We start from the raw sequence: 16,044 nt of genomic DNA, 5'->3' as shown, positions 1-16,044 counted from the left end.
TTGGACATGTGTTGTGTGAGGTATGGCTTGTGGTCCCACACCTGACATTCCTCTTTGCTGCACACACACTGTGCTGCACTGTCGATGATGCTTCAAAGGTGAAATGTGCAATGTATGTCTAAAAGAAAAGCCCTTTGCTCTACACTTTTCTTCCTCTCATCTGTATTCAGGCACAATCCTGGATTCAGCCAGTGAATTTCTGCAGTCCTTTTCTTTCCATGAAAAGTGTCGGACAAGCGTTTCCCAGAGATGCTCATCAATTAATTACTTTTGTCAGGTGGAGGCCCGAAGCTTAATTAGAACATTTGCACAAAGAAAACACTGTAACCAAGACCCCCCCCCCCCCCCCCCCGCTTGCCCCACCAACCCACACACACACAGACGCATACACAACCAAGCTAAATATTGCTCCAGAGGTGCCACTGCAATCAGTGCTCTGCGTCATAAAACTGAAATGAATCACAAATCTCACTCTCACACTGAGGGCAGCAGGAACATCTTCAACTGAATCTGTTTCACATATGTCCACTCGCCTTTGATTCTGTTTAGTTTATTTCCGATATGCATTCAAGCACATAGTAAATGTAAAAACTTCTTTGAAGGAAACACTTAAAACACTCTCATACATCATATGAAATGTTATTGGTCGATATACAGTATAGTGACTTCTTATTCTGGTGTCAACCATCTGGAGTCCTCATGCAGCCAAACCGGAGGACGATGATGTCATCAGGACAAACACTGTCATCTCACACAAAACACACACACACAAACTAACTAACTCATGCACACACACAAACACACACACACACACTAACTCACTCACCCACTGAGGTTCTTACCACTTCCTCATCTGGGAAAATAAAAGAGTCCCATCCTCCACCTCCTCCTCCTCCTCCTCCTCGCTCTGTTTTTTGTTCAGCAGTTCACACAGTGCAGTATTGATTTAGTGATTCTAATCGCTCAGCACCCCCGCTAACATTTCGGTCGCATCGGCCCATGCCGTGATGCGCCGACACATCCGCGCACACAGACCCGATCTCAGGGGGGCATCATGAGGAGTTATGCTTAGGGCACCAACATGGTTAGCAGCGGGACTGGTTATTTGTTGCAACCTGGCCGGCAGAAACAATTTATCGCCTCTTTCGACTTCCGGGTCACGACATGGGAGGAGGGAGGAGGGCGGGCGGCGGGATCTCGAGCATGCGCAAAGACGCAAAGTCCAGTTCCGAATCGAATTCAGAGTTACATGCCGCGAGAGTCGAATTATCAACTGGATCGGACCGAGCTATCCAGGGTGTTATCGGATCAAGTCGGACCGCACATAGTCCGACTAAGGTGTTTACATGAAACGGATAATTCGATTTCAGTCCGACTAAGCCAATAATTCGATTGCATGTAAACGCACTGAGTGTAACCAAGACCCCCCCCCCCCCCCCGCTTGCCCCACCAACCCACACACACACACACGCATACACAACCAAGCTAAATATTGCTCCAGAGGTGCCACTGCAATCAGTGCTCTGCGTCATAAAACTGAAATGAATCACAAATCTCACTCTCACACTGAGGGCAGCAGGAACATCTTCAACTGAATCTGTTTCACATATGTCCACTCGCCTTTGATTCTGTTTAGTTTATTTCCGATATGCATTCAAGCTATAGTAAATGTAAAAAACTTCTTTGAAGGAAACACTTAAAAACACTCTCATACATCATATGAAATGTTATTGGTCGATATACAGTATAGTGACTTCTTATTCTGGTGTCAACCATCTGGAGTCCTCATGCAGCCAAACCGGAGGACGATGATGTCATCAGGACAAACACTGTCATCTCACACAAAACACACACACACAAACTAACTAACTCATGCACACACACAAACACACACACACACACTAACTCACTCACCCACTGAGGTTCTTACCACTTCCTCATCTGGGAAAATAAAAGAGTCCCATCCTCCACCTCCTCCTCCTCCTCCTCGCTCTCTGTTTTTTTTTGTTCAGCAGTTCACACAGTGCAGTATTGATTTAGTGATTCTAGGAAGAGGCGCTTGTCGTGATCCTCTACCACACACTCTTGAATGAAGCTTCACGACACACATCCCTCCAGCCCGTCTCGAGGATTCCATATCGGTTGTTTTCATGAAGACAATTCATCAACTTCTGACATTAAATAATTTGTTAATGCTTCCCAAACGTTTTTGGTCCTCTTAGCAGATTTGTTGTATTTCCACAATACTTCACCTCAATTTTGCACGTCTCACATGTGGCTTTGCTTTTGTTCATTTCTTCTCTGTCTTCAGAGTTTTTAAATCTGAAATGCAACCAGACGTTGAGGCTCGGCCTTCAGGGGAGCAGCTGTTATGGTTCAGCTGATCTCACATCAGATCTCATCGTGCGAAGAAACAAAGGCTCACCAAAGCTTAAAGCTTCATGTATCCACTTAAAACATCCATCTCTGTATGTTCATAAATCTCACATGTCGATCGACTTGAATCGGAACTTATTTTTTAACACGCCTACACATTTTGTGGCATTACTCAAATTCTTCATGTATTAATACATTTATGTTGTATGAATTATTTACAAAGAGTCTAAGTCCCTCCACAAACAAATAAATACTGACTTGACCTCTGAATGAATTTACATATAAATACTATGTAAGAATGATTTATTTGTGATCTAAAATAGACTTTAATGTAGAATTACCATGATTATTAGATCTGCATCATCATGACAGCCTTCACTGAGATGGTATTTATTTTTGATTGGTATGGACATATGTCTTAACAAAACCTCTCAAACGCACTCCTCTTCAAACAAGACATTCTGGATAACAATATTGAAATGTTACTGCACAAGGCCCAATGTTCCTGGAAAGCAGAGGTGCCTTTGAATATCATATTGTTCAGCTTAGAAGAGGAGGAGGTTTTACTGTAGGTTTTAAAGTTAGATTCAGGTTAAGATCAGGATCCAGTTTAAGGTGTAACCGTTAAGGGTACGAGTTTGATGAACCATATTACGTCAATGTTTAACCCTCCTGTTACCTTCACATTTACTAACATGTTTTACCCTCGGGGTCAATTTGACCCCAGCAATTAAAACCTCCAGAAAATTATTAGAATTAATATTGTTTTCCAAGTTTAAGTGTGAGGTACTTTATGTTTGTTTGTTGACTACCTAAATAGCCCTTTAAATATATAAAAAAGTTGATATTTCGTATATGTTTGACACAGTGAAAAACAGCCTGGGGTCAAATTGACCCCAAAGAACACCGACGTTAAACATTGAATGGGGTCAAATTGACCCTAAAGGTAACAGAAGGGTTAAATAAAAGAATCATTGCCTGGGCTCTGACGCCAGCTGAACGGAGAAAGACGTCTTAAGAGGTGTGTGTGTATGTGTGTGTGTGTGTTGACCTTGTCTGTCTGGAAGAGAGACTCAGCGCTCCTGGGTTGTCAGAGACCATTTTCCAGCAGGTTTATCCAAAACACACTAAACTGCATTTCTCTTGGTGAAAATACGGACAATCTGGTGCTCTTTAGTCCTTGATGTTAATTCCGTTTGACTGTTGCTGAAGCGCCACGCTCTTGTATATTGTCTGAGTCATAGCTTTATTACTCTGTGTGAGTTTGCCAAGCATTTACATATTCATGGAGAAATTCCTAGAGGAGGAATATATTTAAATGATGCAAGAAGATCAAGTAGAAAAGGATTTTAGTTCACATTAAAATGCAAAATTAGACATTTACGTGAAGGAGAAACCAGGTTGTTATGTTAATACATTTCGTGAAATTTATGTAAAATATCTAGTAGAATCCATTCAGGACCCAATCTTCAAAGTGCATAAGTAAAAATATACTGTATCCAACACCTGACCATCTATGTTGCAGTCAATTTCAAGTTTAAGTGCAACTTTAACATTTTAGAAACATCCTGAATACCTAATTTTCCTCTTACAATTGCTCTGAACTCGTTGAAAAGATGCATTAAGTAATATTTTCAAACAAAGATTGAAATGAAGTGATGTGACTGCACCTTCAGATTCAACAAGGTGCTGCAAACATTCCTCAGATTCTTGGTCCACATTGACATGTCAGCAGCACGCAGTTGCTGCCGATTTGTCGGCTGCACATCCGCAACTCAAATCTTCCGTTCCACCACAACCCAAACTGCTCTATTGGAAAAAATATATATAAAAATATGCTTTACATTGCTAACTATGGATAGTGAATACTTAATGTGGAAAAAGGAAAGTTAAAAGTTATCTATGGGCTGTACAGGACGATCAAAAGCAGAAGCGGACTGTGTGTCTCCTAGCAACACATGGCTTTCAGATGCCGGTCAAACACTGACATTAAAAAAACGCCCTCAATTTCAGACGCTGTGTCCAATAACATGTCAAACACATTTTATCCTCTTTTAAAAAATTATACTTATGTACTGCAGTATCATTTGAGTAAAATAAGTTTGAAAGTTTGAACCTGGCTTCACCCAAAGTTCAGATTTGTGAACTGGAAACCGGCGCAATGTTCATGTTGTCACAAAGCTGCAGTTACATAGCTGCCAGAAGACCGGAACAGTGTTCGGAGCACGAACTGTTTGGACAACGAGGCATAAGCAGCCGCTCCATCACCAAAGACACGAGACCAGCTCCACGGCGCTGCAGGAGATGGGCTTTCCCTCAGTGAGATGCTTTTGACTGGCAGGTTTAGTTTTTAACCGTTTTTAGAATTTATGTTGCTCTAATTCTCATTTCTAATATGATTGTTACACTCCCGTCTATCTGCTGGTGTATACATTGGCAGAGTAACAATGCCCTAAGTCCCTTTTCAGTATGTGGGGCTAACTAAGAATATGCACCTCTGTATGGGTGTGGCTCTGCAATTTGACAAACTCTGCGATTATATGCCCAAAATAGTGGGAGAAATTTAAATCCAGATTATTTGGGAGTGATTTAGATTTAAGAAAGACAGATGAGGATAATCATACTAACAAGGGAGCTTGAATTTGAAGTTGTTTTAACATTGCATATTATCGTCCTCGAGAGCAAACCAACCAGGCCGTGTTTGTAAAGCAGAGTGTAAACCGAGGACACAGTGCAGATACAGTGGGTGGGTGCACGAGCGACTCTGCACTCCGTCACCAGGCAGTGTGGATGTCCATAAGAATGTGGGGCTTCAATGCATGCACATGATGCGGTTTCAGATGAGTCGGATGAAACTATTTAGTAACTCGGGAACTATAAAAAATATCACTTCTTGCATCCAACCACAAAGGGAACAGAGTCTGATGGCGTGATCGTCATCCTTTCATGGACTTGAAAGGCCTTTACACTCTTTTCTTTTGTGCCATTTGCACTTCAACTTGAACTGTTGTACTTTCACACAGAATGAATGCAAACTGTTTCATGGTGAAAACAGTCTATCTTGCACCAACCAACCACATTGTGCAGAACTTCATTAAGTTACACCTGAATTTGATATCAAATAATCCATAGTCCAGACCAAGAATTCAAACTGTAAGACTCATTTCAACCTTGACAAAGACCAGGCCAGATCCAATCCTTCTTTTCTTACCTTTTACAATAAAAACCATGGCCATATAATATTCCTTTACACATGCCAGGGGTCAGATTTAAACCCTGTCCGCTGTGGTTGACCTAGAAAATAAAATGTAGCATCTGTAGCTTAAAAAACACTTTTTGGTTGTGATATTTAGAACCAACATGCGGATATATTGGTCACAACGTGTAACAAAGGAAACGAAAACCTTTGATAAGTTTCAAAAAACCAAAAATCATCCTCAATGTTTAAAACAAGGACATTTTCATCAATTCACAATTTGTTGGTAAGAATTGTTCACTGCTGATGTGAGACACACACACACACACACACACACACACACCTCAAGGCAGTCATTGAGTCTGGTATTCAAAGTGGGTCACAGAGGGGGGGGGGCATAGCTCCGTTAAACCTCACTCTCCCGATCTCTGGGGACAATTGAACCAGATTACGTGATTCCAGGAGATATCCTGCTCCTATTGGTTTTCTTTGTGTTGGTGAAATTCGTGGTGGAACTAAAGTGCACCATTTGTATGGAGATACTTTTGTTCTGGAAAACACCAAAAACATAAAAGGTACACCATTTCCTATCAAAGGAAATGTTGAGAGAACATTCACGTTGACATAATTAATTTGAAGCTGGTTCTCTTTTTTAATTCACTCCTCATCCTGGATACGACTCACTGTTTTGGTTTCATGTGTTCCTGTGCACTTGGGTGAAATCTTCCTTTTTGCGCAATATTTATTGATTAAAGATTTTGGTCTTTGAGCGCCTACAAAAAGCAACTAATAATGCACGAAATAATAAGTGACCAACCAAAGAACACAGTCTTCATTCATTCAGAGATACTTCATCTCACTGAATGAATGAAGGGCTTCTTTCCTCTGCCTCTGTTCTCCAGAACCAACGAGAGCCTTTCATCAGAGACCAGGTTCAGTCCTCCAGCTCCCATAAGATGGCCTGATGCCGTTTGTTCAGCCCTATTGAAAAAAGCAACGTTTACTTTCACATGTAGATAAGAAGTCGTATGTTTTTAATTAATACTTAAAGGATGATATGATAGTTAGTAAGGGATATTTTTTGGAATATTCGGGAGGAATGTATTGTGAAGCATAAGAGGAAGACACTGTTTTATTATTGTATGAGATGATAACTGTAATGATATGTACGATGCATGAGAATGAATGAGATTGTATTATCTGGAGATGATAGTTAGAATGGATGCGGGTAAAATCCGAGACGTTACTTTTATTCTGAAGGCAAGATATGAAACATGTTATCATTCCTGGCAGAAAGGACCTCTGTTAGATCATAACATATCTTTGAAGAGACAGCCAACTTCTGGATAACAGGTCATAACCCTCACTTTTAGATGTTCCTCCAGCGTGGGAAGGCCACAAATGACTCAACTGCAGCAACATCTTACATGTACTGTATGCAAGATGCAACGTTATGCTTGTGACTGTGACTTGATTTGAGTATTAAACGAGTAAACACAAACAAAACAGGGACCCACATTAAACCAGGTGCTCTGTGGTGTTAAAAGTGGTCATTAAGTGACAAATTACACATTATAACATGTCTGAATGGGCTGTTAATTATCATGAACTTGAGTTATTTCCTTCACAAACACAAAATATTACCATTTCTAATTTTCTATTATATAATTGTGATTTCTTTCTCACGAGAACAAATTTTGTTTGAGATAAGAAAGATATTATCAAACTAGATATGTTATTTTAGTGGCACGCATTCTGTATTTTTAGGAAATAATTTTCAATGGCATGTTTTTCTTCTTTGGGAGTGTGTGTGTGTGTGTGTGTGTGAGAGAGAGAGAGAGAGTAACTGTACATGAAATCACAGATGAAGCTCTGTCTCGCCCGGCAGGATCCAGTCCAGTGGGAGTGGGCGAGCACGAGAGCCTGGTGATCAAAAGAGAAGGAGGGGGATGCCTTGGGGAGGAATGAGTTTCAGCCCAGAGACCCGCCTCCATGTTTTCATACGCAGCTTATTTGTTTCATGCCACAACCTCACATGCAGACATCAAACACACACCACTCCACACTGGTCTCCAGTTACCTGAAGTCATTTCTCACGTGTCTGCCCTGCTCTCAGGACGTGGTTCAATCCAGTCATGTTTCTGCTCCTCATGGTGCGTTTATTCTGAGAGCTAATGTCAACAAGGTAAACAAGCCATAGTTTAGGTCAAATATTCTCAATGTTACCCTCTGAGTGTAGATCCAGAAGAGCATGTGCAGTTTTCTGACAATGGAGATGCTTTAAAGTGACGGTGGGTGGCTTTGCGCCGCAGGGGAAGCCCCCTTTACATTATCTATGTGTGTTCCCTGATGTTGAGATGATAACTTCTCCACATCTGGTCTGCATATCTGGCCCTCTGTAAATGAATATGTTACAAGTTGAGCATTGCTTGCTTCTTTGCTGTCAACGAAGCATTTCCCCGTCACATTTTTTGCCGGTTCAAAACCGATTGCATTTCATGTCAAGGCCATTTTGACAGGAATGGATTGTTTTGAGAATACTGAAGAAAAAAATAAACATGTCCTTCCTCCTTGCCAAGCCATTTTTTTCTCGACCCTGATGAAAAATATTTTTTCAAGTTTGAGGAAAGCTGTAAGGAATCATTTATGAGGGTTAGGACAAGTAAACCACAGTGCTGAGAGAAGTTGGCTGAATTTCTAAGGCAATGTAAGCGTGACACTTGTTGTAAACCTTTTACGTATAGCACATCCAAAATGTAATGGACAAACAAATACTAAACACATATTTCAAAGAAATCCAAAAGCTCTTCAAACCGTCCCTCTGTTCTGAACCATCATGCCAGTTTTCAAACTAAATATAGCCTCATTCAATTAAAACCAAAGTAGAGTTTGTTTATATTTGCATTTAAATATATTTATCTATTTTAACTTTGCTGCATCTAACGCTGTAAAAATGCAATAATCACTGTGAGACAGACACTTTTTAAATAAATAATGTTATCCTTCAGCTATCAGGTAACACACCTTTTAGGTGTGTTTTTTTAAACAAATCTGATAATAAAAAGGAAATATTTTTGTATTGTCCTATTGTCATAGCCCCGCTCACCACTCTCTTTGTTTCATGCTCATTTTGTTCTTGGATTACTGTTATAGTACAACTCTAGTCTCTCTCTCTCTCGCTCTCTCTCTCTCACACACACCCACACACACACACACAAATACACACCCAGAGAGAGAATACAATGGAGACCTGGGGATGGGAAAGAGAGAAGCCAGGTCATACATTGATGGTGAATTTGAACACAGGAAGACATTTGAGCTGCAGTCAGGTCGTCTACTATCTTACAAATACTTAGTGTCTCTCTCACAAAGGGGGAGTCATTGTTACGCTGGACTGTTTCTAAAGACACTAAAATAGTTCCAACATGTAAATCAAGCAAAATTCATAAATGTTTCTTGTCTTAAATGAATTCCTCCTTCTGTATGGGTTCACAAAACAAGAGACATCATTAAATAGCTTTATATGTATGTGCGTGTGTGTGTGTGTGTGTGTGGGTGTGTGTGTGTGCGCATGTGCGTGTGTGTGTGTATTTATTTTCCTGCTCGCTTTTGATAAGTTAAGCTAAAAACATTCTCACATGTGACATATATAAGTTACCCCTATATTTCCAAAAAGTGTTGAACTGTTCCTTTAACGAAGCAATAACAGATTGTAGATTGCTTTTGAGAACTTGAGTCTACTGTAAATTGACAGGATTGTTTGCATAAAAACATGTATTTTCAATAGTGTGGGGCCTATGTGTTTAGGCTGTGTTCTTTCCCCTCTGCTTTTCTCCCTTTACACCAACAACTGCACCTCCAGTCACCAGTCCGTCAAGCTCCTGAAGTTCGCGGATGACACCAGCCTCATTGGACAGCAAGATTGTCGCTGACCCCTCCCATCCTGGTCACTCCCTGTTCGAGTCCCTCCCCTCTGGTAGGAGGCTGCGGTCCATCAGGACAAAGACCTCCCGCCACACCAAAAGTTTTTTCCCGTCGGCAGTCGGGCTCATCAATGGAGCCCGGGTCCCCCACTGACTGACTCTGTCACCCCCAGGACTACCTCCTCTTCTTCCTCCTTCCTCTCTCCTCCTTCTTTCCAACTCCTTCCTCTTCCTTCTCCTCCTCCTCCTCCTTCGTCTTCTTCTTTCTTCTTCTTCCTCCTACTCCTCCTTCTTCTTCTTCTTCCTCCTACTCCTCCTCCCTCCTCCTTCTTCTTCCCTCCTGGAGGCCTCCTCCACACATGTCACTTTAACATGCACTTTAACTTAAACACACATCACTTGAAACACACACCTAAACACTTTAACATTATTTGTTATCCGAGCACTTTATCTTTGTCGCGTTGATTGTTGTTTGTCATGTCTAAATGTTGCACCTTCCACCAAAAGAAATTCCTCGTTTGTGTAAACATTCCAGGCAATAAAACTGTTTCTGATTCTGATTCTATCCCAGAATGCACTGGGGGTTCATCAGGACAGTCTGGGGATGAAGCTGCATTTTATTTCATATATGCAACAGTCATCGTCAACGTTCAGCCAACCGAAGGAATCCTTCTCCTTGTGCTGATGTGCAACGCAACTGTCAATCCACACTTAATTATGAGTGGGACCGTCTCTTCTTCTCTCCATTGGTGGACTTTGTGTGTCTCTCCCAAAGCAAACCTTTTGAAGCAGTTGCTAGGCAACCTCTGCTCTTTCTCTCTCTCTCTCTCTGCCCTCCTTTCTGTCGGCGCAGCAGCTATAGCTGTCTTGTCAGATGGAGTGAATGATGTTATTCATCTGTAAGTGATTTTGAAACATGTTTACATCGCACCGAGTGAACCTCAGTGGTCATTCACCACGTTAGCCTGAGTTTTGAATTCATTCATTTTTTGTCTGCATTTGTTGCAGTAACATTACCAGACTATTGGCGACTATATGCAAGCCATGTGAAAGAAAATGCTGATTACACTGACCTTAAAAAAAGATCTTAAATGCCGGCAGTTATTGCGCCTATGTATTCATGTAAAGAAAGGATATACATTATGGTGCTTTGTTTTAGAATAGAAAGTGTGTCTTGTTTTTTCTCAAAGCACAATAATTCAAATTTCCTGAAAAATAACAATATTCTCACCCTGTTGGTATGAAAACATGATGGCAAATAATCTCCAGTTAATTAAGTACACCGATAAATGCACTCCAGTTTATGATGTTCAGAGTCTATTGAATCTGGTTTAGAGGTACTGAGTAAACTTTTAGGTGTGGAGCCTATACATGAAGAAGGACTTTTGTTTGAGCTGCACATTTTTTCTTAATAAACAATTCAGTGTTCATTTCAATAATGACTTGTGGTGTCTGTGGTACTATGTCCTAGAAGCCTATATTGTCATAAATAACATCTTCAACCTCCTGTATTTGTGTTTTTTCTTCTTCTAAAGAGCTTTATATATATATATATAGATATATAATGTATGAATATATATATATGTATATATATATGTATATATATATATATAGAGAGAGAGATATATACAGGACTGTCTCAGAAAATTAGAATATTGTGATGAAGTTCTTTATTTTCTGTAATGCAATTCAAAAAACAAAAATGTCATGCATTCTGGATTCATTACAAATCAACTGAAATATTGCAAGCCTTTTATTCTTTTATTATTGCTGATTATGGCTTACAGCTTAAGAAAACTCAAATATCCTATTTCTAAATATTAGAATATCATGAAAAAGTATACTAGTAGGGTATTAAACAAATCACTTGAATTGTCTAATTAACTCGAAACACCTGCAAGGGTTTCCTGGGCCTTGACAAACACTCAGCTGTTATAAATCTTTTTTTTTACTTGGTCTGAGGAAATATTAAAATTTTATGAGATAGGATTTTAGAGTTTTCTTAAGCTGTAAGCCATAATCAGCAATATTAAAAGAATAAAAGGCTTGGAATATTTCAGTTGATTTGTAATGAATCCAGAATGCATGACATTTTTGTTTTTTTAATTGCATTACAGAAAATAAAGAACTTTATCACAATATTCTAATTTTCTGAGACAGTCCTGTATATATAGAGAGATAGAGACATATATGAATATATACTTATACAAACTATATATAAACTGCATACATGTATGTAACTATATACATGTACTATACTTAATTCCCTTTTTGTATGCATAAATATATTTATATGTATACTCACGAAAAAATATGTGCACAAATAATGTATATATGCAAGCATTTGATTGTATTTGTATCGTTCTTCTTTATTTCCTTTATAATAGATTAAAAAGTCAGGATGAGCTTCCTGGCATTTTCGTTTCTTGTACTGTTGTAAAATGCTAATCTTAAAAAACACTCCTGCAGACAGCAGTCTCAGTTTGTTCGCTGTCTCTTGGACTTTGTAAAACACATCACAGTGAACCCCTTACCCACGTGAAGTACACCACAATGAAGCATGCACGTTCCGGTGATTACCTTCAAAATAAAAGTATCGAAAAATACTCATAAAGTGTATATATATAATTTATTTTAAGAATTTGGAAAACACGATGGCATAATGTGGCGAACACAAACACACTCGCTTCGGTTTGCAACAAATATAAATTATCGCTCCGCACTTCCTTCCACATGCAAACTCCGCACCGCAAATACTCCAACGCTCGTATTTTGAAATAAAAATGAATCTCAGTTTCCGGCGATATTGTGTCAGAGGTCTCCTAGCTTGATGCAGGGGTGCTGTCGACAGCCTGCAGCTTGCAGAAAAAAAATAATCAAGACTAATTCATCCCGAGTATCATTGAATCGTTCCGGAAGATGGTGGCTAAACAGAGGATCCGCATGGCCAACGAGAAACACAGCAAGAACATCACGCAGAGAGGAAACGTGGCCAAGACGCTGGTGAGCCGTTAACTGACAGCGAGATGCCAGCATGACATTAGCCCAGATAGGTGACGTTCACCCCGGTGTGAAGCCCGCCGCATGACGTGATGGTGGTGGATAAGTGTTCCCTGCTTATCGCACATGTGTCCTCCGTGATGCAGTCAGTGTGCACCATGACCCGCCGAGCTGAGCCGTTTCTTTACGTGTGTGATCGACTCTCTCTGCTCGTTACCGCCCTCCGCATTGTGTCACTTGACGTTACTTTGTTGGAGACAGTGAGAAGAGGGAGAGATGAGCAGGCGGCGGGAATAACGGAAGCCAGTGCTGCAGCTGGATGTATGTATGAAATACCAAATCGTAGACGTGAAGCACTGAAGAAGAGAAGTACCCAGGTCAAGTGATTAATCTATCCAAAGAATGAATGAATCAATCAATCAATTAATCAATTAGTCAAACTGTATTTCATACTCAGGGTCCAGATAAGACAGTACATTAAATAGAATAAAATATATACAAAAGCACAATTAAAATACAAAACTGGGTATCGTTCAATAATTTTTTTTAAGCAAAAATGCCCCAAAAAACGGACATATCGAATATTATATATAATATTTGTATTCCCAAAAAATAATATGATAGCAAATTGAGTATCTTTTTTTGTTGTTGATGGTTATAAAAACAACATGAGCTCCGGACAATCATTATAGTGATGTGTTGCTAGTTATCTTTAACATGTAATATAACTACTCATTAATCAAGTTTGTATCTATAGCATAACCAGGCGTATACGTGTGGATTTATTACCTGCTGTTTCATTTGTGTAAATGTGATCTCACCGTGTCCAGAGGACTTCAAATATGTCTTAGCTCATGCTGAAACCATGATTAAGTAGTCAGTTGAGATAACATTGATATTCATGAACATTTAATTAAATCATTAAGTTTGCCAAACATTTACTTTTTGGATTTGCTGGTTCTATATGTTTTACTTGGAAACTGAACATGTTTTGGCAAATGCAATGGACATTTGTCACTATTTTCTTACAGTTGACTAAACAATACCACTTTTGATTGTATAGTCATTTGCTAGTTTATGTAATCTGCCGCTCATCTGAGCACTTTGAGGACATTCCATCCACGTTGGTTTCAATTTTAAAGGTTCATTCTTGACCTTGGAAACAGCCGTTGGCCCAACAAGCTCAGCACAAGGTCCATTTACAAGCTGCTCTCATAGTTTCCACGGTGATGAAAGGACGGCTCAGGAGGATTGTGGGATATTTCCCATTTATTTCTCCATAGAATATGATACATATTCTTCCTGAATCTGTTCTTCATGGATGCACCTCAAATCTCAACATCTTTCTATTCTTAATGACCGAAAAAGAGGGTTCCTGCCAACATCTCTGCTACAATGTTTAAGCATAAGAAGAGAAGACATGTTTATTTTCTGTAGACATTATACTTCTTTTTTGTTCTTTACACCACTCAAACACAATTTATTAAATAATAATATAATAATAAAGGCTATTGTATTCAGTTGATTCAGACACTCCTTAACTAACCACGAATAAACACTTATGTGGTTTTAACTCAAGAGTATTGATAGAGGGAGACTTTAATAAGCTTGTTTATCCCTTTGCAATCCCAATCTGACAATTTGGCAATTTATTCCTCAATTACTAAATATAGTCCAAACAACAGCTTATCGTCACATATTGAGGCTGCTCAGAATCTGTTTTCCACTTCCTGAAGCATCACTGACTTTAACAACTTCCCTCAACGACAGCAGACATGTGTAAGTATCCAAACAGATGATGTCATCTGATGGAAGCTGATAGGTTCTCCCTAAATTTAGACTGTCTAGACTGACGACTCATGCGGTTCCACTCATCTTTTCCACATGAACTACAATTTGAAGGAGAGAAAAAAGCTCTAGCTCTACACCTTTCGGTGCATAATTAGATACTTGTGTTAGTTCCGTGCAACCACAGAGTTGTTGTTGTGGACATTTCGGTGAGAAATGGCACAAAGAAGACAATAATCTGCGGCGGCATGTTTAAGGAGAAAGAGTGACCAAGCAAAAAGCAACAAAGACACCGGAGCAGTAGATGAGAAAGCTCCTTGTACATCTATCCACGGTCAAGTTGTTGTAATTTTGCTCTGCGGTATCTGTCACATGTCTGTCGTATAGCAGTAATGCTAATGTACCAATGGTAATTTAGGAGAAGTTGGCAACCTGTCACCGTACCGGCCTTTAACAGGAACAGCTAAACGTGACATCCATTTAGTTTTAGTTTGTTTGCATTAGTGACATTTAAATACTGCTTGTTTGAATCCGTTGTTGTGAATCGGCACAACAATCCTAAAAATACTAAGTTTGAAAGGAAGAGAATGGGCAGCCACTGACCTGCTGGATACATTTTGAGGGAACAGCTGCAAACTATTTTCGGGCCGGCACGTTAGCTGATAACCCCTCAGACTGACAGCATGTAAAGATAAACAAGATCAAACTAAAAATACTAGTGAGATTACTGTAATAAAGCTGTTTTATGTTACATTATCAAACTGACCTATTGACATGCCTCGTATCTGAAATACTCAAAATATAAATTGAAAACTTTAAGAAGTCAATGTTAACCCCTGTTATAAATGTGTGTTTCCCCCATAGCGACCACAAGAGGAGAAGTATCCTGTGGGTCCCTGGCTGCTCGCCCTCTTTGTATTTGTTGTGTGTGGATCAGGTAAGCACCGTCTGTCTATTGGATTGATAGTGAGCTAATGTAGTTCATATGTGGTTGATTACGCTAATATAGCAGTAAGATAATATGCTAGGAAGCAAGTATCCCAGTAAGCCAGCATGAACAATACCAGGACCCTGATTATCTGAATGTCTTCTGGGGAACAGGCCCCCACCCACCCCACCCCCGTGCTCATGCGCTGTTTTAAACACTTTGGTTTCCGTATTTTGGTTGTGCTCTCAGCCATATTTCAGATCATCCAGAGCATCCGTATGGGAATGTGATTTATAAAGAGCATCCGGACCCCCCCACACTCCCTCCCACATGCCCCCACCTGCACACCCTCCGTCCCCCTCCAGAGGCCCAGAGACGGACACCCAAAGCGTTGGATCCAGCAGACCTCGGCGAGAGAAGACCACCGCCCCCACCCGCTCCTTCCGGGGACATCTTCCTGCCCTCGATCAGCATTTACAGTGTTGCAGTCTGTGGTACTGACAGCTTTTCTATGGACAATCTAAAACCACGGCGGCTGGAGAACATGTGCGTCTCATTCCTCACTTGGCACATATACATATATATGTGTGTGTGTATGAAGTTTTGACTGTTGATGTGAGAGTGCGTGCGACCAGTGATTCCTGCTGACAATGTGCCATATCTGTCGGTTCAAGTCCGTCTCTTCGTCTGTGTTATGTGAGAAGAATCTTTTTTCAAATAAATGTCAAAAATTTAGGGAGCGCCCAGTTTTACTTCTGCTTTTTGTAGACTCGCTGATCAGTGCGCACACACACGCACACGCAGACTTACTTCTGTTGGGGCACTTTTTAGGG

The 16,044-nt window shown here is 40.1% G+C and overlaps 1 protein-coding gene across 1 annotated transcript; it reads left to right on the top strand.

The window, feature by feature from the left end:
- Positions 1 to 12,365: 12,365 nt before the first annotated feature.
- serp2 (stress-associated endoplasmic reticulum protein family member 2) lies at positions 12,366 to 15,946 on the top strand. The gene is made up of 3 exons (XM_056426186.1): positions 12,366 to 12,498; positions 15,148 to 15,220; positions 15,461 to 15,946. Exons 1-3 carry the CDS (start codon positions 12,415 to 12,417, stop codon positions 15,499 to 15,501), a joined length of 198 nt encoding a protein of 65 aa, XP_056282161.1. The 5' UTR covers positions 12,366 to 12,414; the 3' UTR covers positions 15,502 to 15,946.
- Positions 15,947 to 16,044: the final 98 nt, after the last annotated feature.

The sequence above is a fragment of the Pseudoliparis swirei genome, chromosome 2 (genome assembly GCF_029220125.1).
Source record: "Pseudoliparis swirei isolate HS2019 ecotype Mariana Trench chromosome 2, NWPU_hadal_v1, whole genome shotgun sequence".
NCBI classification, from domain to species: Eukaryota; Metazoa; Chordata; class Actinopteri; order Perciformes; family Liparidae; genus Pseudoliparis; species Pseudoliparis swirei.
This window is presented reverse-complemented; position numbering and strand designations above follow the sequence as displayed.